The 26,049-nt window shown below is 40.5% G+C and overlaps 1 protein-coding gene across 1 annotated transcript; it reads right to left on the minus strand.

The window, feature by feature from the left end:
- Nucleotides 1-7,503: 7,503 nt before the first annotated feature.
- Nucleotides 7,504-18,454, minus strand: SUMO2 (small ubiquitin like modifier 2). Its single transcript, XM_030837621.3, has 4 exons — nucleotides 18,291-18,454; nucleotides 16,542-16,673; nucleotides 10,972-11,043; nucleotides 7,504-8,163 (listed from the first exon to the last, which is right to left on the minus strand). The coding sequence occupies exons 1-4, from the start codon at nucleotides 18,309-18,311 to the stop codon at nucleotides 8,101-8,103; spliced, it is 288 nt and encodes a 95-aa protein (XP_030693481.1). The 5' UTR covers nucleotides 18,312-18,454; the 3' UTR covers nucleotides 7,504-8,100.
- Between the last annotated feature and the right edge of the window lie 7,595 nt (nucleotides 18,455-26,049).

Consider the following 26,049-nt stretch of genomic DNA (forward strand, 5'->3'; position numbering starts at 1 on the left):
ATGCATCTCCTCCTGAAAAGGCATATAGTTAGGAGGTAGTGGAATATGGTGGTTGCTAGCTCAGGGTCTCAAAGGAGAAATCCAGGTTTGAATCTTGACTCCTACCTTTTTCTGAGCACTAGTTTCATTCGTAAAATAAGGACTCCATAGAGCTGTGAGGACTGGATGAGGTAATGCATGTAAAGTACCTGTCCTGACATAAGTCACCAAAGTGACAGACATTTTTATTATCAGACTTACTTGGAAAGTAGCCACATACTTTTTTTTTTTTTAAACAATCTGCTATTGTTTTTTGTTAAGTTAAATGAGGGGTTTAGACTTGACTCTTAGGGTCCATTTTGGCCTAAACTTTTGAGTTTGTACTGACTTGCCTTATTTCCTCTGGAAACCAAAAAGCCTAGGTTCTGGTTCTGCTCTCTCCCAATTTAAGACACTTGTAGGTCATTTATATCCTTGAGCCCAGTTTCTTCATCTGTAAAATGGGGCTAACAGCACCTATTCTGCTAGCTTGGGAACGAGATAATTTCAAGAATGTTTTACTCTTTAAATGAAGGCTTTTTTTTTTTGAAAGCTTTCTATGAGAGGTACCCCACCTGGCTGCACACCAGAATAATGAGCTTTTTTTTTTTTTAACCTATGAGCTTTTAAGAAGTACATATGAATGCAAGGCTCCAGAGATCTACTGAACTGGAATTTCTGCATATAGGGTCCAGTCATGGATGTCTATAAGAAGTTAAACAGCCAATTCTCACATATAGCTTGGGCTGAGAACCTTTGCTTCAAAGGTAAGGAATCAGTTCCAGTACGCTTTTTAATTTAATCTGATTTATGAAGAGCAGTAAATTTATATAAAACAGACATCTGATTAAGGCCATCTTAGGCAGGCCTGTTTGGAACATTCTTTGTAAATACTGCCAGAAATTTCCAGAATAACTAGCTCTCCTATTTACTTGTTCGTGTACTTAATAGTTTTGACCAAATCACTGTACTCCACTTTCTGCTGCAACATGGAGATTTGGGGTAAAAGATATGATATGTAGCTCTGCTGTAACCTTTGCTCCAGAAGACCAACTAAGTTGAAAATGGGATATTAATAAAATTATATTTTTCCCAAAAGATCAACACAGATCAGGATCAAAAGATGCAAAAGGATGGGGCAATGTGAACATCTGCTTATAAAATCATGAAGGCCCATCATTATGATTTTTAAAATACACACTAGGGTCTGTATCAATAAGTAATTTGCTTCAAATTCCCAGGTTAACCTAAAAATCTAAAGAAACAGAAAGACAGATGAAATCTTATAACAAGGAACGGTCTAACAGCTATTTCATGACCTACAGCAGTGGTTTTATGTATTTATTTATTTATTTTTGGCTGTGTTGGGTCTTCGCTGCTGCTCACGAGTTTTGCGGAGAGCGGGGCTACTCTTCGATGCAGTGCACGGGCTTCTCCTTGCAGTGGCTTCTCTTGTTGTGGAGCATGGGCTCTAGGTGGGCAGGCTTCAGCAGTTGTGGCATGCAGGCTCAGTAGTTGTGGTGCACAGGCTTAGTTGCTCCATGGCATGTGGGATCTTCCCAGACCAGGGCTCGAACCCGTGTCCCCTGCATTAGCAGGCAGATTCTTAACCACTGCATCACCAGGGAAGTCCACAGCAGTGTTTTTTAAACTTTTATAAAGCAGAATCCAAATATATAAAATAGATTAACAGAGCAGCTATGATTGAATCCTGGCCCTCTCCGCTTCCTCCTGTCCCTTGCCACTCTCCAGTTGGTCCTCCTCTTTTTGCACAACCTCAGGGTTCCGTGAAATTTTAAAACCACTGCCCTATATGCATGTCCATTTTCACCTGCTTTTTAAATATAGTTAACAGGAAGAGAATGTGCAGTTGCTTCCACTTCCTTAACTTTGTCTTTAAGCAGTTAAGTGCTCTTTAACTTCCCTTAGTCCCACGCTGCCACCTCCCTACTATATCCAAAGTACTATTCTATTTGTAATTCAATTCAGAAAGCCTAGTAGTAATCGCCTTTCCCAATAGGTTTTTTTTTTGGGGGGGGGTGGGGGGAACTCCAACCAGGGATCGAACCTGTGGCCCCTGCAGTGGAACGAAGCACAGAGTCTTAACCACTGGACCACCGGAGAAGTCCAATAGGTTTATTGGGTTTTTTTGGCTGCGTCGGGTCTTTGTTGCTGAGCAGGGCTTTCTCTAGTTGCGGCCAGTGGGGATTACTCTTTGTAGCGGTGCGTGGGCTTCCCATTGCAGTGGCTTCTCTTGTTGCAGAGCGTGGGCTCTAAGGGCACAGGCTTCAGTAGTTGCAGCATGAGGGCTCAGTAGCTGCGGCACATGGGCCCTAGAGCGTGCGGGCTTCAGCAGTTGTGGTGTGTGGGCTCAGTAGCTCCTCAGCATGTGGGATCTACCCAGACCAGGCAGGGATCGAACCCACGTCCCCTGCATTGGCAGGCGGATTCTTAACCACTACACCACCAGGGAAGTCCCCCAACAGGTTTTTGCAAACCCAATATTCTCAGAATTTCCTTAGAACACAATCTATTCTGAAGCAGGTGGCAAAAAAGTCGTTATTTAAAAGATGTCAGAAAATGATGAAGGCCCTAATAATTTTTGCTTTAATATAGACAGGAATCCTGTTGGTTTCTACATTTGTTGCTGAGCGTGTGGACAGTTTTATTCAAGAATGCAATGTATAACTTAAAATAGAACAATCTGCTAGTTGTTCTTCACGATTTGTGCCTAAGGACAATAAATAAATTTTAACCAAACACAAAAAAGTGCACTAACATATCATCTCTTCATTCTCAAGCATGTGTTTGTCTTGAATGTTACCAGCTTTCCACTGCTAGGCAAAGTGTTCTGAGTCCCCCATAATTTCAACCTGCCCCTATTTATTCCAACAGGCCAGAGGAAATGGGCAATCTACATGGCATCCTTATTGGAACTTACTCTACCTAGAGTCTGCAGTCAGGTTTGAACCAATCTCTTAGAACAGTGGCTTTCGCTGTGATCCAATACACACATATTAGGTTGACCCATGTGACATGGCAGATATTTGACTATTTTTGACCTACGTGTATAGCAGTTACTTATGTTCAACCACAGTTTAATACAGACTCTTAATGTTTTCTATTCCTTATTATTAAAAGAAAATACTGGTCATGTGCTTCTGAACTTGGGTAAGTGACTTAATTAATGAACGGCCCAACAAGTATTTCTAACAAGTTTCACTTCTCAACCCCAGTATTGCAGGGTGCCCCGTAAGTACATCACTCACACATACATTCTGCATCCATCACTCCTAGAGCCAAATTTAGTATGCATCTGTCCATTCTTTTCTTAGCTGCATCCTCACCACAAAAAAAAAAAAAAAAGGCAGATCAATGCCACCAAGAGAAAAACCACCCAAGGAGTTTATTTTCTCTAAAAATTCATTTGCCATTAAATAAGTCAAATGAACCAACCTAGATGTCTCAAATAAGGAAAGTGGTTCTGTCATATTCTTGCCTTCTCTTTATCCAAAGTTAAGATAAACAAAATGGCACATACACTGTACTAAGGTCTGATATGCCCCTCTAGTCACTCTGAACTGCAGAGGGAGAGCATGATTCATATTTCCCCATTATTTCCTCCTCCTCTCAGACTAAGAGCTGAATGAGATTATGTGATTTAAATTTGTCTTCTTTCTTCAATTCCAAGCTATTTCTCTAATAAACAAGTTAAAAAAAACACTCTGCACTCCCAATGCAGGGGGCCAGGGTTCGATCCCTGGTCGGGGAACTAGATCCCACATGCATGCCGCAACTAAGGAGTCCGCATGCCACAACTAAAAAAAAGAGCCTGCACGCCGCAATGAAGATCCTGTGTGCTGCAACTAAGACCTTAAATAAATAAATTTTTTTAAAAAAAAGATCTTTAAAATTACAAACATCAAATAACTTAAAAGGGTATGCCTAGAAAAGAATGGGAAAACTCTTGGTATTCCAAATTCTGTAACTTGTTGCAAAATTAGCCACATAATCCGTCTTATAGTATCAAGTGCAAAGAAAACAAATATTACATGAAAAGTCTTGGACTTTAAACTGTTTCACAAAGGCCCTAAGGGTGTAGGAAATCCTAAAATGATCTCATACATAGTCACATGTCACTGCTTACAGGGAAATAACACTCCACATTCCAAATAATAGATTAAATTCCTAACCTGTTTTCCACTGTGAGGCACTCTTTTCATTAGTTAACCACTACACACACCAAAGTCTCATTATATGGTTTTTTGGGGGTTTTTTCCTTGCGGTATGCGGGCCTCTCACTGCCGTGGCCTTTCCCGCCGTGGAGCACAGGCTCCGGACGCGACACGCAGGCTCAGCGGCCATGGCTCACGGGGCCCAGCCACTCCGTGGCACGTGGGATCCTCCCGGATTGGGGCACAAACCCGCGTCCCCTGCATTGGCAGGCGGACTCCCAACCGCTGCGCCACCAGGGAAGCCCCAAAGTCTCATTATAAAACACATATATTTCTTACTACATCCAGGACTAACCCTCAAATCATCACCTAGATAATCAAAATGTTGAAGCATCTTGTGGATGGGTCCTTTGCTTCTTAAAGTATTGGAGAATCATTAAAACCCTGAGGATTGTTTTTCCTTAAAAAGGAAAAAAGACCTTTCCCTTTTGTTTTTCCTTAAAAAAATTCGTTAGAGCACAATTTAGTATTAAGCATTTATTTAAAAACCTAGGGGCTTCCCTGGTGGCGCAGTGGTTGAGAGTCTGCCTGCCAATGCAGGGGACACAGGTTCGAGCCCTGCTCCGGGAAGATCCCACATGCCACGGAGCAACTAAGCCCGTGCACCACAACTACTGAGCCTGCGCTCTAGAGCCTGCAAGCCACAACCATTGAAGCCCGCGTGCTACAACTACTGAAGCCCGTGCGCCTAGAGCCTGTGCTCCACAACAAGAGAAGCCACCGCAATAAGCCCGCACACCACCACGAAAAGTAGCCCCCGCTCGGCGCAACTAGAGAAAGCCCACGTGCCGCAACAAAGACCCAACGCAGCCAAAAATAAATTTAATTAATTAATTAATAAAAACCGAATGAGGGACTTCCCTGGTGGTCCAGTGGTTAAGACTCTGCACTTCTAATGCAAGGGGCATGGGTTTGACCCTTGGTCAGGGAACTAAGATCCCACATGCTGTGCAGTGTGGCCAAAAAAAAAAAAAAAAAAAACAAACAAACCAAAAAGTTTAAAAAAAACCTAATGAGACAAAGATTGTATTCAGTTTTTAAAATGAATAGAAAATGCAGGCCAATTGGTAGGGATTATGGTATTCAGTTGAAGCCTCAGCAACCTACGGCAGAGCCCTTACTTCACGCTGAAAATAAGTTTTATTTAAAATTAAAGAGTTCAGTATGTGGTAGTTAGAACATATATTATCTCATTTAATCTTCACCATAACGTACTTAACTCTTAAGAGTTGTGAGAATGCCTCGCAGAGCTGCTTCTCAATTCAATATTGCTCTGAAAATGGCACAGCTGGCCCTCTCCAATACCCTATGGCCCCCACAGAGACCTTGGAAAAAACTTTCCAACAGGCTGCCCTCAAATCCTGGGATTCCATTATCTTACTGACCTCCTGGTATCAATTTCCTACATAATTACACACTTTGACTCAAGTCTCCAATTTCTCCTCAAACTATGTTTACTTCTTCCCATGTTCCATTCAACATCATCCCCTTTAGACAGAATGTAATCTGATCATCCAATTAATTTCTGTGAGAACATAAACAAGGAAAACAATGAGCCAAATAACCTGACAGTCCTATTTCTGGGAAGCTGCTAATACCTTTTGTTTTGGCCTCTAGCAGCTTGGATGAATATGAGAGGTGCTTGAGAATAAAATTTATCTCCCTATACAGATTGGGTTCACTTAGGTACTATTTGCTACTTTTAAGATACAAACATGTCGGATATGTAAGCACAAACTTAAAAGAGTTTAGTCAAATTGTCCTAACAGTTATCCAAAAGAGCAGTGTAACTCCCATCATTTGAACCTCCCCTCTCAAGCCAAAAAAATTAAAATGCTACAATTACTTTCAGCATTTTCAACGATCCGCTTATTTTCAAAGGGTTTTTTAAAAAGTTCTCTGTAAGCTTTCCCATAAAATATTTGCCTTTTTGGTGGTAATTTATGTGAAATAGGCAAGGGCAACAATCAAAAGTTCACTTAAGAATAAGGTAAATCTTAATTATACACTGACCCAAACATCAATAAGCTACAACATACTATATTATGAAACAGTGCCTTTTCCACACATTTCCCTATGGCTTTTAAAATTCTACCGAAAGTTTTTCTAGTATGAAAGAATTTAAAAGTTCCCCCAACATGGCGAAAGCTCAGACATGACATTAGTTCCCTCTGGTTAAACAAGAACCCAGTTGAAGAATCCTTCCTTAATAAAGTTCTCTGGCTTCAATTTCAATCCTAACTTTAATTTTGGGGACAACAAAATTCCAGTACTTAATAGTACCTAGAGCAAGAGAAATGTACTTACCCGATATCTAAGAATTCTTGGGGGCAGGCTTCTCACACTATTTCACAATATAAATTGTAAAAATAGGTTGGCAGCACTACACATATAGGAAAATAAAACTTCAGTTGATTCAAGATTAACTCACATATACACAGAGCCAAAAACCTACGTAATTCCTGCTGTCTCTGGGGAAGCTTATTCACTATAGAAATGGGGAATGTAAAAAAGACTATATTGCAACAGAGGTAGAGTGAATTAAGTGAATTGCAAGGCATGATAGCTCATGGGGACTTGATCCAAAAAGGCCACATTGTTAGGCAGTAAGGGTGGGAATTCAGTCTCTTGTAAACCATTATTGGAAAATTCAATTAACAGGCATCAGAAAACCTAACCTCTAAGTTCCAGTTTCATAGCCATCTAACTATGTGACGAATAACCCTCTAGACCTCAGCCTTGTCATTTTTAAAACAGGGGTTAGAACTAGATAATCTTTACATATCTTTCCAGCTCCAATATTCTGTTTATTGGTTCTGTAGTTATCTTTCCCCATACAACTGAATTTAAGAACTGTAGTGATCTGCATATTTAAGGCTGTAAGGATGGGTATACGTAGGTAAATATTTTCTGTCCCTCAACATCCTCAAATAAGGAACAAAAACTGTTTTAGGTTAGGGAGTATTTACCACCAGACAAAATGAGGACTAGAATGGTCAAGTGATTTATCAGCAGAGTCAGCAAAATGAGAACTTTTTCTTAGCTGCAGGTACTCACCCACTCTGCCTCAGGACATTCCTTGCTAGTCATTTATATAACTTTGTTATTCCCTGTTTTGCATTAGTCTGTCAGAAATGCAAAGTAGCTTTATTTCTTCCTTGAAATGTAACTTCTAGTAGGCCTATTCAGGTCATGTTTTTCTCTAAGCTTCAACTTTCTATTTAATATTCCTCAGAATAAAGAAAACAGCTCATTTTAAACAAGAAGTTTATTTAAACAACAAGACGCTTGACTTGAAGGGAAAACTATCTAGGATTCATTTCTTTTAGAGTAATTTATCCCTACTTAAAGACAGATTGCCCTACATGTAACAGCTACGTACAAAAAAGTTATAAAATTGTCCTTGGTTTTACAATGATAAATGAAAAACATTAAAATTCTCCAATCGAACAAGGTATGCAAGAATTTTTATGTTGTTCTTTTTTTGTTAAACAGTGAGAGCAAAATAACTTACTGGAATATAAAGATAAGAGCTGATGAGCATGCCACTAATGGAGAAAAGGGGGTATCTTCACAGAACCAGTATTTTTCCCCATTCCATCTCCATTTGATGTCGATCAAAACATACCGTTGGCCATTTAGTTAAAAAAAAAAAATGCAATATGCTTGTGCACATACACCAGTTACTTTATGTACAATAAAGGAATGGGGAAGGGGAAAATGAAAGAATAGAGAAACTATACTGTAGTAGTCAGGATGTGGTGGAACCAAATTGCAGTTTTCTAATTGAGAATGTCTTCTTGGTCTGGAGGAACAGAATTCTGGAGTAAAGTAGCAGGTTCCCTTTTTAGTAGACACCTCCTGTCTGCTGCTGGAACACATCAATTGTATCTTCATCCTCCATTTCCAACTAGCATAAATGAGAAAAAAAACAATCGGCCATTGGTTATTTAGCTCTTAAAATTTATAACTATCAGACTTAAATAGCCTGAAAATCTGCACGAGTTCCACCCAGTTCCAGTGTTCATTATTTTAGATGTCCCACAGCTTAAAGTAGCGTAAGACTTAGGTTTAAATAATTTTTCACTTGGTCTTTTTTATGAAGATTACAGAAAATTGAGTTTTTAAGTTAAAAAGCTGAGTATGTCCATAAGTTAAATCATCTCACCTTCAACTATTGAAAATAAAACTGATGTGTATAAAGGCTCTCACTGCAATGTTGTTTAGATGAGCAAAAAACTGAAAATAACCAAAATATCAAAACCCCCAAAAATATAGTACATGCATACATGAAATACCATGTACCTATTATTAAAGAATAAGTAGATTTACACATGCAGAAATGGAAATATCCCTTAGATACGGTATTAGGCTAAAAAATTTTAAAACTAGGCAGCGAACAGCTTATAGTATTATATTTGTATATATATTTTTAAGTTTGTGTGTATGTGTATAATATGACTATATCTTTGCCTATGCAAATACAGTGGTTACCACTATGTAGTAAGAAGAGGAGCATAGAGGTGGGACAGGGAGGGTGGGAGGGAGGGAGACGCAAGAGGGAAGAGATATGGGAATATATGTATATGTATAACTGATTCCCTTTGTTATAAAGCAGAAACTAACACACCATTGTAAAGCAATTATACTCCAATAATGATGTTAAAAAACAAAAAAAGGAGCATGAGCAAAAACAGACTTGTTAAAAAAAAAAATCAAAATTCAAAATGCTATTAAGTTTGCAAGGTTTACTAACCCACACATTATACATAAAACCATGTTGATAGCAGGAAGGTCTTGGTACATATGGCAACACTGTAAGGTAAACAAGCTTTGGAACAGTTTACAATGCTGATAATCACCCAAGAAAAATTTTCTAAAAACTGGTAATTTTGAAGATAAAACAACAACCTTGGGCATCTAAAGACAAGAAAGGGAACGTTTCTAATGAAGTTCAAATACAGTAAAGTAGAACTAAAGCATTAAAATATTAATGACTAAGTCTCAATTCTCTATTTGTAAAATGGAATATTCAGTTATGAGAACTAAATGAGTCAAAGAAAATGAAGTACTTAAGAGAATGAGTATATAACAATTATACTGCTATTAAAATTGGCTGCTAAGCAGATGTTCTAATTTATACAATTCTGCTATTTAATAAGTACTGGAAGAACAATTCTAAAATGAATCAATTTCACTCTAAAATAAATTCAATTCCAAATACTAAAATGAGGTCAATTCCAAATTCAATTTGAAGATTTTATGAATGCAGTACTGAACAAATCCTCCTCAGGTTTAATTATTTGCAGCTAGCATGATAGACAAGTCCCAGAACTTTTTTTTGGTGGTGGGTGAGGGCTTCAAAAAACAGAAAATACATTACCATCAGAGTTTAGCATAATGGGTTCTTTTTATTCTTTTAAATCCATCAGCCTATCCACTGAAATGAAACTACTGGAATGTTTTTCAATTTTATAGTGAAACTTTAAATGCCTTCAAAGGATACAAGAGAGCTTTCTCTCTCTCTCATTCATCAAGAGAATTCAGCTCCTCCTTGTGGCTACATACTATAATTGCTTCTTAGAGACTCATCAACAGAAATTTCTTCAAAATATTCTTCCCTCAAGTATAACTCATAGATATTTCAAGTTTTTGAAGATTATCAACAAAACCACAATCTGGATTTTCTGCTTCACTCATACCATATTTATCACTTTCTAGTTTTTATGGGGTGATAAAACAAATTCAAAAGGACAAGGGCTCCAATTTAAAATTTCTGCTATCAAAGTTTTTTCCCCCAAAACAGAATGTCTTAAATGGAATTTCAGAAGGTAAAAAGAAACAAAAAGTTTCTGCTAAAGAAGATAGCCCAGCCGATCCCCTACAAAGTGACAGAACAACTGAAGTAATAAGTAAAGAGATTAAGGGATCAGACAACACCTTTTGTAGTAAGGGTTTGGAAAGCCACCAAATAATAATCAACAGCCCTGTGAAATAATAATCAACAGCCCTGTGAAACATAAGCTATCAAGAGACTTGCAGTTAGAGCCACTAGATTCTCTTCAGTTCAGAAGCATAGGTACAAGAGAATTCATGAGGGGCTAAAATGGTTAGGATAAACAGCCAACCAATCGCTTATGGGGAACCCGGGGTATGATTTAGAGCTGCAGCAATGAAAACAAAAGGAAAACAACATTCTGAAGTAACAAACAGGAATTTTATTTATTTTTTTCCAAATAATGCTGGCAAGAAGAAAAATATGGATTAAAGTAAAACGACCTACTAGTTTTACTAAGTGATAACTGAATATTTAAAAACCATTGGCACTTCCTGAATCTATTTTTTCTTTCTATTCCCTTTTGGCCATATTTTACACAGCTTTGAACTCTGGTAAAGCACTATAGGGTTTCCCTGCTGGCGCAGTGGTTGAGAGTCCGCCTGCCAATGCAGGGGACGCGGGTTCGTGCCCCGGTCCGGGAAGATCCCACATGCCGCGGAGCGGCTGGGCCCGTGAGCCATGGCTGCTGAGCCTGCGTGTCCGGAGCCTGTGCTCCGCAACGGGAGAGGCCACAACAGTGAGAGGCCCGCATACAGGAAAAAAAAGAAGAAAAAAAAGAACTATATTCCGATGACTAGAAGTTCACAAATTAATAAACAAAGCTGTTGAGAAAATTATAAAAAACATTGGTTTTTCTAGTTAGCACAAAGACATTTTTACCTGTGCAGGTGTGTCTGTTTCATTGATTGGCTGCCCGTCAAATCGGAATCTGATCTGCCTCATTGACAAACCCTGGACAAAGAGTTTAAAAGCAATAAGAATGCAAAGAAACAGTAAGAACTAAAACTACATGCATATTTGGCCATGAATATATTTAAAAGAGAGACCTAAATAAATGATCATCAATATGTTAACATTTCTATATTGGTTAAATGATTTGGAGTGATTTTCACTTTCTTTAAACTATACTATGTTTGATTTTCATTGGAAAAATGATTTTTCTTAAAAAGGACTGGAAAAAAAAAAAGGCTGTTTTTGAGAGCCATAGCTACTTTTGAGACCATAGCTACTTCAAGCTTGAACAGATCATACCTTGAGTCAAACAGTGCATTTAAATGAGTTAGATACTAAAAGGAAATTTGAAGCAACAGATGCACATGTCAACATTCCTCAACGCACATTAAAAAGCGCTCCAAAAACAAACACATAACAAAACCCATTAATAATATGAAAACTGAAGTCACCTAAAAAAGGTGTAATGATTAAAATAAAACTTTGCCTAAAAGCTACCTTCCCTTCTTGTCTATCCAAACAATTCCTACCACTATGTAAGAGTAACCTAAGCCCCAGCCCAGCACAATACTAGGAACACCACAGGCATATTCAAGTTCTTATCCTTGGGCAGTGAGTACATTTACAGCAAAACACAAGGCAATAACTGGTCCCTAAAACCATCTATAAGACCACAATCCACATCCAAGAAAATCCTGGAACAGCTCTAAAGAAGCACCTGCTTTTTTCTGCTTAGTACTTACCTAAGCCTGCAATTGTTAGTCAACCTTGTACTAGAAAATAAGCTCCAGTAGGGATAGAAATCTAAACTTAGTTACATACTGTATATCTTGCACATGGTAGGTGCTAAATACTGATGGAATAAAATGGATGAAAAGCAGTATCTAAATATGCTTCATTTTCTGTTTTTATTTGAAAATAAACCTAAAGCTAAGTTGAGGAGAAGCTTTATTACAAAAAGGGAGTGTCAAGAAATTTTTATGTGCATTTAAGGAGATAAATGAGCTCAAATATGCCCCTTTCTGCAAAGGGGACTCCACTATTAAGAATCACCTACCTGACATAGGGGTGGGGAGAAGGGGAAAAGAGCAAAATAGTAAAGTTGCTGGTAACTGCAACCAAATGAGGACAAGATTTCTTTGGAGGTATGCTGTGAATATTTTAACTTGAAAAATACCTTTCTTGGAAGCATCTTACACAAAGCCATTCCTGTATCATGCTCAAATTACAAACTATAATTCTCGTTACAAAAACTCCCAGTTTTAATTGATATTTAAGAGAAAATTAAACTGAGTTCCTAGAACTAAAAATATTGAAATAAAGTGTTCAATGAACACTTGTTTAACAACTGTATTCCCTTATTTAACAAGGATTCACTGAATTGGTCTTTAAAACTACCTGTCACGTGAAAATCATACTGCTTTCCTTTAAAATTCTAGTCTTTGAGACTTCCCTAATCCAGCGGTTAAGACTCCAACGCTCCCAATGCTGGGGGCCCAGGTTCGATCCCTGGTCTGGGAACTAGATCCTACATGCCACAACTAAAGATCTCGCATGCCATAACTAAAAAGATCCCACACGCTGCAACAAAAATCCCACATGCCGCAACTAAGACCCGGTGCAGATAGATAGATACATAGGTAAATAAATAAACGTTGAACAAAACACAACACAACACTCTGGTCTTTGACACATACCACTTCCAGACTAGCCCTTGTCTTACGGAATACAAGCAATCCCCCACCAGGTGACAGCCATAACCTAATTCATTCCTCATGACTTTCAAATTTAGTTTGCAATTACACAAAGTAACCAAGAATTCAATACCAAGCCATTAATACTAAGTATTATCTACTTACAAACACTCCATTGGAGACTCTGCTTCAACAAAACTCTTAGCATCTTCTATATGCTGGGTTCTTCCTTCACTACATCCAATGGCGTGGCCATTCAAAATAAGGGCGAAGGGAAGGCAGGGCCAGTAGAACACAAGCAAATTGTATTCCTTTATTGACACCTGTTTTTACGCTTTTCCTTATCAATAAAAGCTATTTTGCTAGAGATCAAAAGTCCAAAATTCAGGAAACTTGCCTTTAAGATTCTATAAACCATGTAAATTCAAACAATGAATTTGCATTAAACCAGTATTTGGTTTCCTCTTCTGTATAAATCTCATCCCTGAGCTTTAGAGTTGTGCTCCAGAAGAGATGTGTGAGGTTCTCTCTTTGGGACCCCATTTCTTCATTTCACAAAAACGAACTGGACTAAACCAATTATTCTGTGCTCTCTGAAGCCACCTGACAATCTAGTAAACAATGTTGGGGTAGATTTACACTAGAATGGAATAGTATGCTCTCAATCAGTTGCCTGAAGGATATGTGGCTGATATAAAGTGGGCAAAGTCTAACTCTACATGTGAATGAGAAACTTACTTAGAAACCAACCTACAGAAACACTAGGTTTGAATGTTCTCTATTCTTTTACAAGCATTTGAACACATTCTATATGCTGAGCACTGGTCTAGGCTCTAGAAAAATAGTCATATAATAAAACAGCCCTATGCTCATGAAGCTTACACTTTAGTGCAGAGAGATAAATACAGACAATAATCAATGCAAAACAACAAATCAAAACAAACAAAAAAGAGTGAGAGGACCCAGTGATGGCAACAGGGGCACTTTGAATTAATCAGAGAAGTCCCTGAGGTAGTAGTTAATCCGGAATAGAATAAAAATGGTTGCGGGCTCAGCACTATGCAATGGAAATATGTCAGCCACATATGGTAGTTTTCTAGTTGCCACATTAAAAAGTTAAAAATAAGGTAAAAGTCTGATTAAAGTTTTAATTCAACATATTTAAAAATACTACCATTTCAACATATAATCAACATTTTAAAAATTGAGATATTTAACTTTTTTCACACCAAGTTTTCAAAATCTGGCATTCATTTTACACTTTACAGCACATCTCAATTTGGACTAGCCACACTTCAAGTGGTGAACACTCACACGTGGCTTGTGGCTACTGTGCTGGACCAAGTTTAAATAGAGAACAGAATTCGCTGATGGATTTTATTTGTTATGATGCATCATCAAGGAGGACCCTAAGGTTTTGACAACTAGATGCAGAATGGTGCTATTTACTGAGTGGGGACAACAGAGAAAGATTTCTAGTAGAATCAAGAGTCCTGCTTTGCATGTTCAGTTTTAGATGCCTATTAGGCATTCACTGGAACTCCTCCAGAGATCCAATACCAAATGAGTTCATTAGAAAGTAAATATGAGCATTCAATTAATCTTGATAGGAAATCTTTGGTCAAGAAGTCTCACCTGCCAAAAAAACTTTAGCTATGCAAATCAGATCAGATAAATATTTTAGTTTTTAATAACCTGTAACTACACTTAGAAAGCAGGGAATCAGCCCAATTAGATGATACTTCAACTCCCTCTTCCTCAGAACCAGAGAAACCACTTGAAAAGTAAACAGGGATCTTGTTTCACTCAAAACTCTGACGTTATCCCCAATTTAAGAGGAAAATGGGAATAAACATCTTTCCAAATTCTTCCTGGATAATATTTTCACATTTGCATTCCAACAGATATGCAGTGGAATTATATTTTTTATGGATTACCAATGTTCTTTTTCCTCTAGTGCAAGTTAAGAGTGGACCCAACAAGTTTAGTCAAATATAATCCCAATCTTATGCCTAATAATTGAAAAAAATAAAGGAAAACTTTATTTACACTGGGTAATATAGTAGACTTACTTTAACATAGCAGGAAAACTAAAAAATTCTTGATTGACACACTAACTAGATCTTATAAGACAATTTCCTATAAGGATAATCTAGAATACACAGGATGTGCTTTACTTTTTCTGGCACACAGTATAATGCCCCAGCACATAGGCATCTGGTAAAAAAAAAAAAAAAAAAAGATAAAAAGCTCTTTTGGGGGCCCCACAGGAAATATGGGAAGTCTTAAATATGACCATTTTAGGATGGACAGAGAGTATCAATAGATGTATATAGTAAATTGGTAACAGTTAATCTAGGCAGTAGACTGATGGGTATTCAGTGTAAACTTTTTTCTCTAAGTTTGAAAATTTTCATAGTCAGTGTTGAAGAATATGACCATTTAAAAGCTAAAATTTAATAGTAATTAGAGAAAAGTTAGGATATGCAGAGAATTTTGTTGAAAGTCACCAAATCTAAGCATGAATTTCTATGTTGTATAAGGTTTTGCTACATAAACATTCTACAAAATGATTACCTTTTAAAATTCCCCTGGAACCTGAAGGAGTACTAGTATTCAAATATGGTAGATACCAGTGCAAAAATTCTTTAGCACAATTAAGAAGTACATATTTACTGTTAGGGGATTTCACCAGAATTCTTCAAATGAAAGTACACTGAAGGGCATATCTTTGTAAGGAACTATGAAAAAGTTTTTGAAGATAAAAAATTATAACCACAGTACTCTTATTATCTTATAAATAAACTAGGCATAAAATAAAGCTTCAAACTCAAAAAGAAGTTTAAATCTTCAGTTTAAGAAGCCCTTCAGTCTCATGGAGAAGGCCCAAGTATCAACTCAAACTCAATTTCCCAACTTGTAGAGGTTTTAACCTTACTCTGTTTTGAACCTATTTTTAGGAGGTGAATTTGCAATGTAGACAAGTTGTTTTGGTCTAATAATTTTCCAAATTTTTATATATTATACATCCAGGGTTGAACAAGAAAAATACTTCTGCCAGGTTACTGTTGGATTAACTGATCTACCAGAGTTTCTGTTATACTTGCAAAAGTCATCTTTAAAATTACCTTTGTATTGTTACAGACTCAACATCACAAAAGGAAGCTTCTTTGTCTTAAAGTTTACATTTACCTCCCAGCATCTGTTCATTTCTACTTCCTCTTCTGAGCTAAAAAATTTACTGTTTTCTGAGTAAAATTCAAATATCCTTATAATACAGGAATGTGTATGCTTGGCTCAGGAGGTTAAATCTCTTGACCTCTACTATTAGTGTAAAAAGAAAATATTACAGTTTTACATGCTTCAGGAAAACTGCAATGTCCTTAAACCCACATTTACTCCCAAATTGGTTAAAACACCCGAAATAAATTGTTTTGACACAAGACAAATTTTTAATTGTTAAAAAAGAGCCTGACAAGAAATTTTACCAAGTTCGTTCTTATTTTCTTATAAAAGTAAAATTACATCCCCTTGGGAACAAACCAAATTATTGTGAAAATAATTTGATGCATTTCTGGCATAGAACTAGAATCATATGTGATATTAACCACCCTAAGGGATTTTATGAAGAATCAACAAACCAAGTGTATGATAAAATTGTGATATATCAAGTATATAAGTACATATTCATTCTACCAAAGATAATCTATTGATATATTATGCTGGTTTCTATTCTCAAGAAAAAAAGGTTTGTTTTTTTTAAATACGTTTTATTCAGTGGAAGTATACAAGTCAGTTCCTCACCTGTCGTTCACAATAGGCTTTCATTAGTTTACTAAGTGGTGTATGCCTCTTAATCTTAAACTGCACCACAGAACCATCCTGCCCCGCCACCTTCAAATTAATATGATCGTTGTTCTCAGTCTTGACTCCTTCCTGTTGAAAGAAAAATAAAAGTAGAATTTGGAAAATGTGAAGAACAAACACCTTTTAAAGCAGCAGCAGCCCAAGTTGCTTCAGAAATCAACAGGTTTCTCATTCTTATAACAGAGCATACAGCTGTTTGCAGCTGCTGAAATCAATCTGAAAGATAAGAAACCCTGAAGCAACAATATTAAATAGATGTCACAGAAACAGAAAAGCAGCCTACATCCAATACTATCAGTGTCGACAACTGGTTTTTAAAGATGGATCTCCCTCAATTTACTGCAATGCCCTCTTGAATCTGAGTTTTTTTAAATGACATATATTGTATTACACTCAAAATGTCTTTCCTCTAAAAAGATTAAAAATAAGCATCCTTTCTCTTTCCAAAATGCTTTGAGTACAGAATGCAAGAAAAATCTAGAGCTTGAAATTCAAAACTCATTACAAATCTCATTAAAAAGTTACCAAATTCAGCTTAATAACAAATCTCAAGCTACATTAAAAAAAAAAACCACCTGATTGAGGAATATCCTTTGATTCTCTCCCAAGCAGCGGTAATAACTCAGAACCACTATTATTGTTCGCCTCTATGAGCAGCTTCATTTTTGTTTATTTTTAGTTATGAGCTTATTCTCCCCTCCCCTTTGTTGTCATGAGTCAAATGCACAGTTTTATTCCTTGTAGATTTATTCCACAAGTCTTCCTTGTAGATTTTTACCCAATCTGAAGTTCATCAAAATCAAGTGTAGAAGGAATTCTGTAGCCCCTAAACCACTTCAGAATGGAAAGGGGGGGGGTGTCACAAAACAAACCAAAAGAAAGTCCCGTGTGCCAGGAAGAAGTGTGTACCCGAGTCCTCCAGGGAAAAGCCTCCTGGAGCCTCAAAACCCGCGTTGAAAAGTTAAGCCCTACGAAGTCTCTCTGCTCGTACATCTGCCTCCAACTTCTCGAAACCACATGGTCTCGGCAGGTTAGGGGTTATTTGGCACCCAGGGAAAAGCCACTGCCCATTCCGACAAAAAATGTGGGAAATACTCCCCGGGAATCCCCCAACCCCGGCCCCTCACGACGGCCGACGGGCATCCGGCTTCCAACCCATCAGCAGCCCATTGATTCGCCCCGAACCCTCAACCGGCCAGTGCGGCCCGGGGCAGGGGTCCCCAGATGCCCGCGGCCCCCACCCCGGAGGGGGGAAGCCCGGGGAGGAGGGAACTCCTCGCCACCGCCAAGGCGGCAACACCCGCCGCGGCCCGGCGCGGGGTCCGCCGAGGGTGGGGACACCGCGCGCCCTAACGCCCCTCGTCACGCTCGCCCGGCCAGCAGGGCCCAAGAAGCCCAGCTCGCGGCCGGTGGGCCAGCGGGTGTCCGCGATTCGCCCGCCCAACTCGCGCCCGGCGCGCACTCCGAGGCGGCCGGGGGCGGGGGAGGGCGGTGGGGCCTCCTCCCGCGCGGGAGGGAGGAAGAGGGGAGGGAAGAAAATGGCGCGGAGCGCCGGGGCCTGAGCCGCGGCCGCCCCGTGGGGGGCCCGGGAAGGCGCGGGGAGCCCGCGGCGGGCTCGGGCCGGACCCCGGCCCGCGCCGTGACCCCGGCCGCGCGGCGAGGCGCGGAGGACGGCGCCGAGCTCACCTTGGGCTTTTCGTCGGCCATGGCGAGCGCCGGAGTCTCCTCAGCTGCCGCTTCACAAAAGAGGTACCAGGTCCGCACCGAACGAGCACACAAGCAGCACCAGGAGCGGCAGAAGAAGGAGGCGGCAGCAGTGGAGGAGGGAGAGGGCGCGCGCACGTTGTGCGCTCCCTCCCCCCATCCTGCGTGCGCGAGCCCGAGTCGCCGGGGCTCCTCATTGGTTGCCGCCTCGCGGGAGCGCGCAACGCTTACATAACCACCGCCAGCCCCCGCCCCGCACCGCCCCAGCGTGGGCCCGGCGCCCGCCAGGCCGGCGGGAAGAGGCGCGGACACGCGCACCCGGGCCGTCGCGGGGGCGCGCCTGGCTCTGGGCGGGGCTGTATTGTCCTCCTTCTGTGGTGGAGCTTTATCAAAATGGCTTCCAGCTGGTCCTCGTTGGGGACTGGGAGGCTTGAGGCCTAGACGTGACACACAAGCCGGGGAAGGCAGACTGACTAGACGAGGAAGGGGGAGCCTAAATCAAAGCCCCAGCACGAGGTTCTGGGAAAATAACCTCTCATTCGGTGGCCCAAATACAGCTTTCCTCAGGGTCAGAGGAACATCACACTTCCTCTCAGTCAGCCTCTCTTCCCTCGGATTTTAAAGCTTCAGCCTCAACCCGCTCCCACCAGGCTCTTGCCTTAGTGCCGTGACTACTTCCGTCCTGCTGGAAACCCTGTACTTTGACTAGCTGAAGGAAAAGGTTCATCCTACAAACTCCTTACTCATTGCCTGGCTCCCAACCTCCTAGAGGAAGCAAAATCCATCAGAGAAGCGCCCGATATCAAGCTTCCAAACCAATCGATCACTTCCTCCTCACATCCGTTCAGAAATAGAAGTAGGTCCCTCTTGTCTTAAGCACAATCGTAACATCTGTGCCGTGGATGTCCCCCACTCCTCTCGGTAGGTTTTATTGATTATGTCCTTTATTTTCTTCCACTCGCACATTAGCCGTTACCGTAGAAAAAGACTCTCAATTCTACTTCCTTCTGAAGTTACCACCGTATCTCTCTCCATTCTTGGCCAAATAGCTTGAAAAAAATGTGCACGCCAGCTGTCTCCACTCCCTCACCTCCCACTTACTCCTCAACGCACTGCAATCTGGTGCCTGGTTCCACTAAAACTGCTCTCTACAAGGTCACCGCAGACTTCTTTGCTGAGTCCAGGATGCTTCCCAGTTCGTCACTCCTCTTGAACTCCCTCCCTGTGACTTGGGGCTATGACTCTGGCCTGTCCTTGATCCCTTTGCAATTTCTTTCTTTCTCAGCCCTTCCCTTAAATGTCCCTTGGGTTTTGTTCTAGACCGGTTTCTCTTCCCATTCTATCCCCTCTCCTGAAATGACTTCACCCCACTTCTATTACCATCTATTTGCTAATGATTCTCAAGTCCAGATTTCCAGTCCAGATCTTTCTCTGAATTTCCAGCCTATAAATCCAACTGACTTCTGAACATCTCCACTTGGATGTCCTAGGGGCACCTCAAACTCAGCAAATCTCAACTAAAATTCCTCAATTTACTTCTCAGACCTGCCCCTCTCTTTCAAGTGGCCCGGTCACTGACTGTATGACACACCATTATAACATTGCTCCAGGGACTTCCCTGGTGGTCCATTGGTTAAGACTCCACACTTCCACTGTAGGACTGAGATCCCGCATGCTGTGCTGCACAGCTCAAAAAACAAACAAACAAAAAAACACAACAACAACAACAACAAATTGCTCCAAGCCAAAAAGCCAGGGGGCATCCTTGACCCCTTCACACACTCCCCATACAGTCAATCTCCAAGTCTGCTCAATTCCACCTTTTAAATACCTGTCAAATCTGTCTACTTCTCTGCAGCCACTGTCCAGTCTTTGGGCTCTGCTCCATTTGCTGGGCTTCCAGCTGGTCCACCATGGGGAAGAGGAGGCTTAAGGCCTAATTGTAGGACAGGCCAAGAAAGGCAGATTGATCAGGAGAGGCAGTGGAAGCCTAACTTCAAGTCAGGTTTCCCCAGAGCTACTGATCTTTTGTTTTTAAGGTATGTCGCAACTGTGTCTGAATATTTAAATGAATCAGAATCATCTAAGGTGCCGGGTTTTTTGTTTGTTTTTGTTTTTGGCCACGCCACACAGCACGTGGGATCTTAGTTCCCTGACCAGAGATCGAACCTGTGCCCCCTGCAGTGGAAGCAGGGAGTCTTCACTACTGGCCCCCGAAGGGGGTCCCTAACGTGCTGGTTTAAATGCGTATTCTCTATTCTCGGACAGTGTGGCTTTGGGATCCCTCTTTTTTAACAAGCTTCCTGGTGATTCTTTTTTTTTTTTTTTTTTGCGGTACGCGGGCCTCTCACTGTTGTGGCTTCTCCTGTTGTGGAGCACAGGCTCCGGACGCGCAGGCGCAGCGGCCATGGCTCACGGGCCCAGCCGCTCTGCGGCATGTGGGATCTTCCCGGACCGGGGCACGAACCCGTGTCCCCTGCATCGGCAGATGGACTCTCAACCACTGCACCACCAGGGAAGCCCCCGCTGGTGATTCTTAAACACACTAAAGCCCGAGAACCACAAACCATTCTAAAATAAAAACAAAATAAAAGAAGTTTCTGGGAATACCCTGGTGGTCTAGTGGTTAGGACTGTGTGCTTCCACTGCAGGGGGCACGGGTTTGATCCCTCGTCAGGGAACTAAGATCCCACATGCCGCATGGTGAGGCCAAAAAAAAAAAAAAAAACTTTCTGCCACTCCTTGGTTTAGTGGCAATCCTCTGCCTTACAGGATAGAGTCCAAAATTCATATAAGACCTACAAAGCTCTTTGAGAGCTAATCTGGGCTAACCATTCTAGCTCTTTCTCATTTTCTCCTCGAAGCCTCTGCTTCAGTCATAATCAATTACTTGGGATTCCTGAATGTACCTGCTCTCTCTCAACTTTAAGCTTTTGTGCACTTTTGATGTGTAAAGATTCACTGAATGACTGAATAAATTGAGGCTATCACTATGCATAAGATCCTGTGCTAGGACTTCCCTGGTGGAACAGTGGTTAAGAATCCGCCAGCCAACGCAGGGGACATGGGTTCAAGCCCTGGTCTGGGAAGATCCCACACGCCATGGAGCAAAGTAAGCCCGTGCGCCACAACTACTGAGCCTGTGCTCTAGAGCCTGCGAGCCACAACTACGGAGCTGGCGTGCCACAACTACTGAAGCCCGCACAACAAGAGAAGCCACAACAATGAGAAGCCCGCACACTGCAACTAAGAGTAGCTCCACTCGCCACAACTAGAGAAAGTCCGCACAAATCTATGAAGACCCGACGCAGCCAAAAAAAAAGATCCCGTGCTAGGCATTGGGCAGACAAAGTCTGTGTCTCAAATTTGGGGGTGGGGGGGCGGGTAGGAAGGGTAGGAAGGGTAGGAAATATACAAGAAGTGAAAGGGGAAGAGAACCAACTGCCATATGTCAGGCACTGAGTGGGGCTTTACTAATTAGTTCTTTTTCTCCTTATACAAACCCTTCCAAGTGGATTAGTATTTATTTACTATTGTGGCTCAAAGAGTTAAGTAACTTGCCCATTATCACAAATCTGCCAAGTAGTGTTGATTGAGCTTCTATTATAGGCCAGGGAACTAACGTGCTGGGTGCTGTGCCGGATACTGTAGAGAAAGCAAAAGAGATGCCCTCCTTGCTCTCCTGAACCCAGGTCTTACGTTGACATCACACATCTTCCCAGGTTTGTAGGACTACAGAACCATCAAAGAGGAATATGTCATGTTAAATTTACCATCAGTAAAATGTGCGGGCCTCCAATAATCAAATGGTTGTTTAGTTATTAGCTTCTAGGTGACAGGTGTGTCCTACAGTACCCCTGCTCTAAAGTTACGCTAAACTACAAAACCACCTTCGGGCAAAGGAGGAGTTCTATAAAAGGTAGTTAAGTGTATTCAAACGTGTGAATAATACATGTTCCGAGGACAAACTGTAATTCTGTGAGCTGAGCCTAGGGAATCTACTGAGAGTCTCTCCAATTTCCAGGAAAAAAATTGTGGAAAAACAGAAATTTCCCAACATTAAGTTTCTCCCACTATCATTTTCATAGGAGTGGGAAAGGGGGTGGCTGTGCACTAGAAAAGGGTGCTTTGGGAAAAAATGTGCAAGGAGTAGTATATACAGAAAAGAAGAAGAGTGGCAAACATTAACTGAGTTATTATTATGTGGGGATTTTGTACTAAGCCTTTAATCCTCACAAGACATCTATTATTATTATCCCCATTTTACAAATGAAGAAATTGAGACACAGAAAGGTCAGGCAACTTGGTCACCCAGCTTGAAGTGGTAGAGCCAGTAGACCTGAGACTTTCTGACTCAGAGCCCAGACAGAGCTTAATTACTGTAGAACTGCATCCAGGCTCCTATGGAAGTCCTCAGAGAAAACATGCAAAACAAAAATATCCTAGAATAGTGGTGGGAACACCAGTCAAGTTGCTTTCACTTAATTTTTGTTTGGCTGTCTCTCTGAGCAGAATGGCAGTTCAATTAAAGGAAAGGCTTGTCTTGTTTACAGTTTTGTTCGGAGCACCTAGCTCAGTTCCTGGATCATAATGGGAATGAATGAAGGAGTTGTGCATTGAGCTGTTTTCGCCATTAGGGGTTAACTAGGACAAGAAAGGCCTACTTCCTCTAGAAACCTAATTATATATCAGTATTTGAATAATTAAATATCAATAGAAGTAGAGGGTAAGAATGGGGGAACCAGCAAGAATGTACTCTTCAGGGTCAGGTGCCAAATAAAAAACATCATTCCTAGAAAGGGCAGGAAAATAAGAATCACAGAGAGAGTTTGTTTAGAGCTTGAAATCCTTGCCAAAAACCCTGAGAAACACATAACTGAATTTATAACACAGACGACTAAACGGTGCATAGTTTATACCATCAAATTTCCTTCAGTTCTAACAGAGGTTAGTTGAGTACTTGAGCTATCTCTGTGAATACTGCAGGAATACTGAATACTCTATTCCTGAATACTGCAGGAAATCTGGAGACAATCACAGAATCTGTGATGTTCTGGAAACCTTCCAGCTTTCTATCCTTGGGTCATGGCAAAGAAAATGGGACCCAAACTTGCACCAGCAGTCAAAGCCAAGAAGCTAGTACATTTCACTTTAAATGTATCAGCTGGGGTATTAAATATAGGGAAATACTGTTCCATTTCACAATACATTCACTGAACTTTTTTTTATTGAAGTATAGTTAATTTACAATGTTGTGTTAGTTTCAAGTGTACAGCAAAGTGATTCAGTTACACATATATATATATTCTTTTTTAGATTTTCTATTATAGGTTATTACAAGGTATTAAGTATAGTTCCCTGTGCTATACAGTAGGTCCTTGTGTTTACCTATTTTATATATATATTTTTAGTGTGTATGTTAATCCCAAACTCCAATTTATCACCGCCCACCCGCACCTCGCCCCCCACCATGGCCGCTCCTGCTGTCCCCTTTGGTAACCATAAGTTTATTTTCTATGTCTGTGAGTCTACTTCTGTTTTGTAAATAAGTTCATTTGTATCATTTAAACATTTTTTTAATTCTTATTTTTCATTTTTTATTTTATTTTTTGGCTGCACTGTGCAGCTTCTGGAATCTTAGTTCTCTGACCAGGGATAGAACACGGGCCCCTGCAGTGAAAGTGCCGAGTCCTAACCACTGGGCCACCAGGGAGTTCCCTGTATCATTTTTTTTAGATTCCACATGTAAGTGATACCACATGATATTTGTCTTTCTCTAACTGACTTCATATGATCATCTCTAGGTCCATCCGTGTTGCTGGAAATGGCATTATTTCACTGCTTTTTATAGCTGAGTAGTATTACATCACTGAACAGGGAAGTACAATTATGGGGACCAAAAGGTGAACACTTTAAAACTTCTTGAAAAACTTTTCCATTTTCTTATCAGTCTTTGTAATTCTTCTAAATAGGTGGATATCTCATTGATAATATATTTACCCGGTTGTTCCTCTCTTCCTCTGTGGTTGAATATCTATGCCAGTAGCTCTTAAAAGAGATGATTTTGTCCCCTAGGGTACACTGGGAATATCTTGAGACATTTTTTTTCTTCCAGTCTTAGAGATATAATTGACACAACACCACTACATAAATTTAAAGTATACAGAATAATGATTTGACTTACCTATATCATGAAATAACAGCCACAGTAGGTTTACTGAACATCCGTCATCTTTTTTTAAATTTATTTACCTAATTAATTTTAATCTAGTCTTTTAAAAACTATTTATTTGGCTGCGCTGGGTCTTCGTCGAGGCACATGGGATCTTCGTTGCTGTGTGTGGGATCCTTTTTTTGGTTGCAGCATGCAGAACCTTTAGTTGTGGCATATGAACTGTCAGTTGCAGCATGTGGGTTGTAGTTCCCTGACCAGGGATCGAACCTGGGCCCCCTGCATTGGGAGTGCAGAGTCTCAGCCACTGGACCACCAGGGAAGTCCCCAAACTGGAAATTTGTATCTTTTGACTGCCTTCATCAAATCCTCACACCCCCACCTTCTAGAGACTTTTTTGGCTGTCACAATTGTTGAGGGGTATATTATTGGCATCTACTGGATAGAGGCCAGGGGCCATGTTCTGCTCAACACCCTGCAGTGAACAGGAGAGCTCTCTTTTGCACTTAAATTTATTTTTTTCTCAGGTCTTCTTTTGAGAAAAATGGTTTTCCTTGCTGGTCTTTCATCCTGTTCCCCAGAATAATTTTTTCTGAAGGAAATTAGGCATGATTTCTATCAATGTCTTACTAAGTTTGGCTTTAACTTCTGCTGCTTGAAGAATTTTTAATAGAGCAGATATAATAACCAGTTTTTAAAAACTGATTTATCTGCTACTGAATGTTTATTTTACATTCTGAAAAATATTAGGACTCTTTTTACCCACTAGAAAATGGACACGAATGCATAATTTCTCGTAGCCACACCACTGGTGTCAGAAACACTCAGATCAGTAAAACTCTGTGAAACATTTGGAATATGCAGCCAGACACAGATGGTTGAACAGTGTGGAATTTTGCGCAAAACTAAATTTTATCCTATAGATGGCTGTCTTCAGAGATAGGAATTTGGATGAAATTGTGATAGCCACAGGATTTTTCTTCCTTTACTAAACAGTGTGTAACTCTAAAGAACAAACTATTGGGGGGATAGGATTTTCCTAACCACTCCAAGTCATCTTATTTTCACCATTCAAATAGGTCATTCAGAATCATCTCAGGGAAAGAAGCCTTCCCCAAGAAAATTACTGAAATTTTGTCTTGTTTTCAGATCAAATTTCTTTCCTAACTAATAAAAGCTGCTACATTTTCAGGCACTGTTTCCTAAGGTTTATTTTAAGATTTCGAATTACCTTCCGTTCGTTAAAAAAGGAAAAAACTCGCTTATCTGGGAATTTAGAACGAGTACTATTCTATTCCTTGTATGTTTATATATTTGTAAATACGCCATTTACAAAATAAATAACTCCTTTAGGCTATTGGAGCACTTTTTTTTTTTAATTTAAATTTATTTATTTATTTTTGGCTGTGTTGGGTCTTCGTTTCTGTGCGGGGGCTTTCTCCAGTTGGCGGCGAGCGGGGGCCTTTCTTCATCTCGGTGCGCGGGCCTCTCACAGTCGCGGCCCCCCGTTGCGGAGCACAGGCTCCAGACGCGCACGCTCGGTAGCTGTGGCTCACGGGCCTAGGCCTA

The sequence above is a fragment of the Globicephala melas genome, chromosome 20, assembly GCF_963455315.2.
Source record: "Globicephala melas chromosome 20, mGloMel1.2, whole genome shotgun sequence".
NCBI classification, from domain to species: domain Eukaryota; kingdom Metazoa; phylum Chordata; class Mammalia; order Artiodactyla; family Delphinidae; genus Globicephala; species Globicephala melas.

Bases quoted from the DNA above. Each gene is read 5' to 3' on its own strand.
- SUMO2 (XM_030837621.3), bottom strand. From the start codon at position 18,311: ATGGCCGACGAAAAGCCCAAG. The intron at 16,674-18,290 runs GTGAGCTCGGCG...TTCTTTCAACAG, and splicing joins TGGCCGACGAAAAGCCCAAG to GAAGGAGTCAAGACTGAGAA. The intron at 11,044-16,541 runs GTGAGGAACTGA...CTCTTTGTCCAG, and splicing joins AAGCCTATTGTGAACGACAG to GGTTTGTCAATGAGGCAGAT.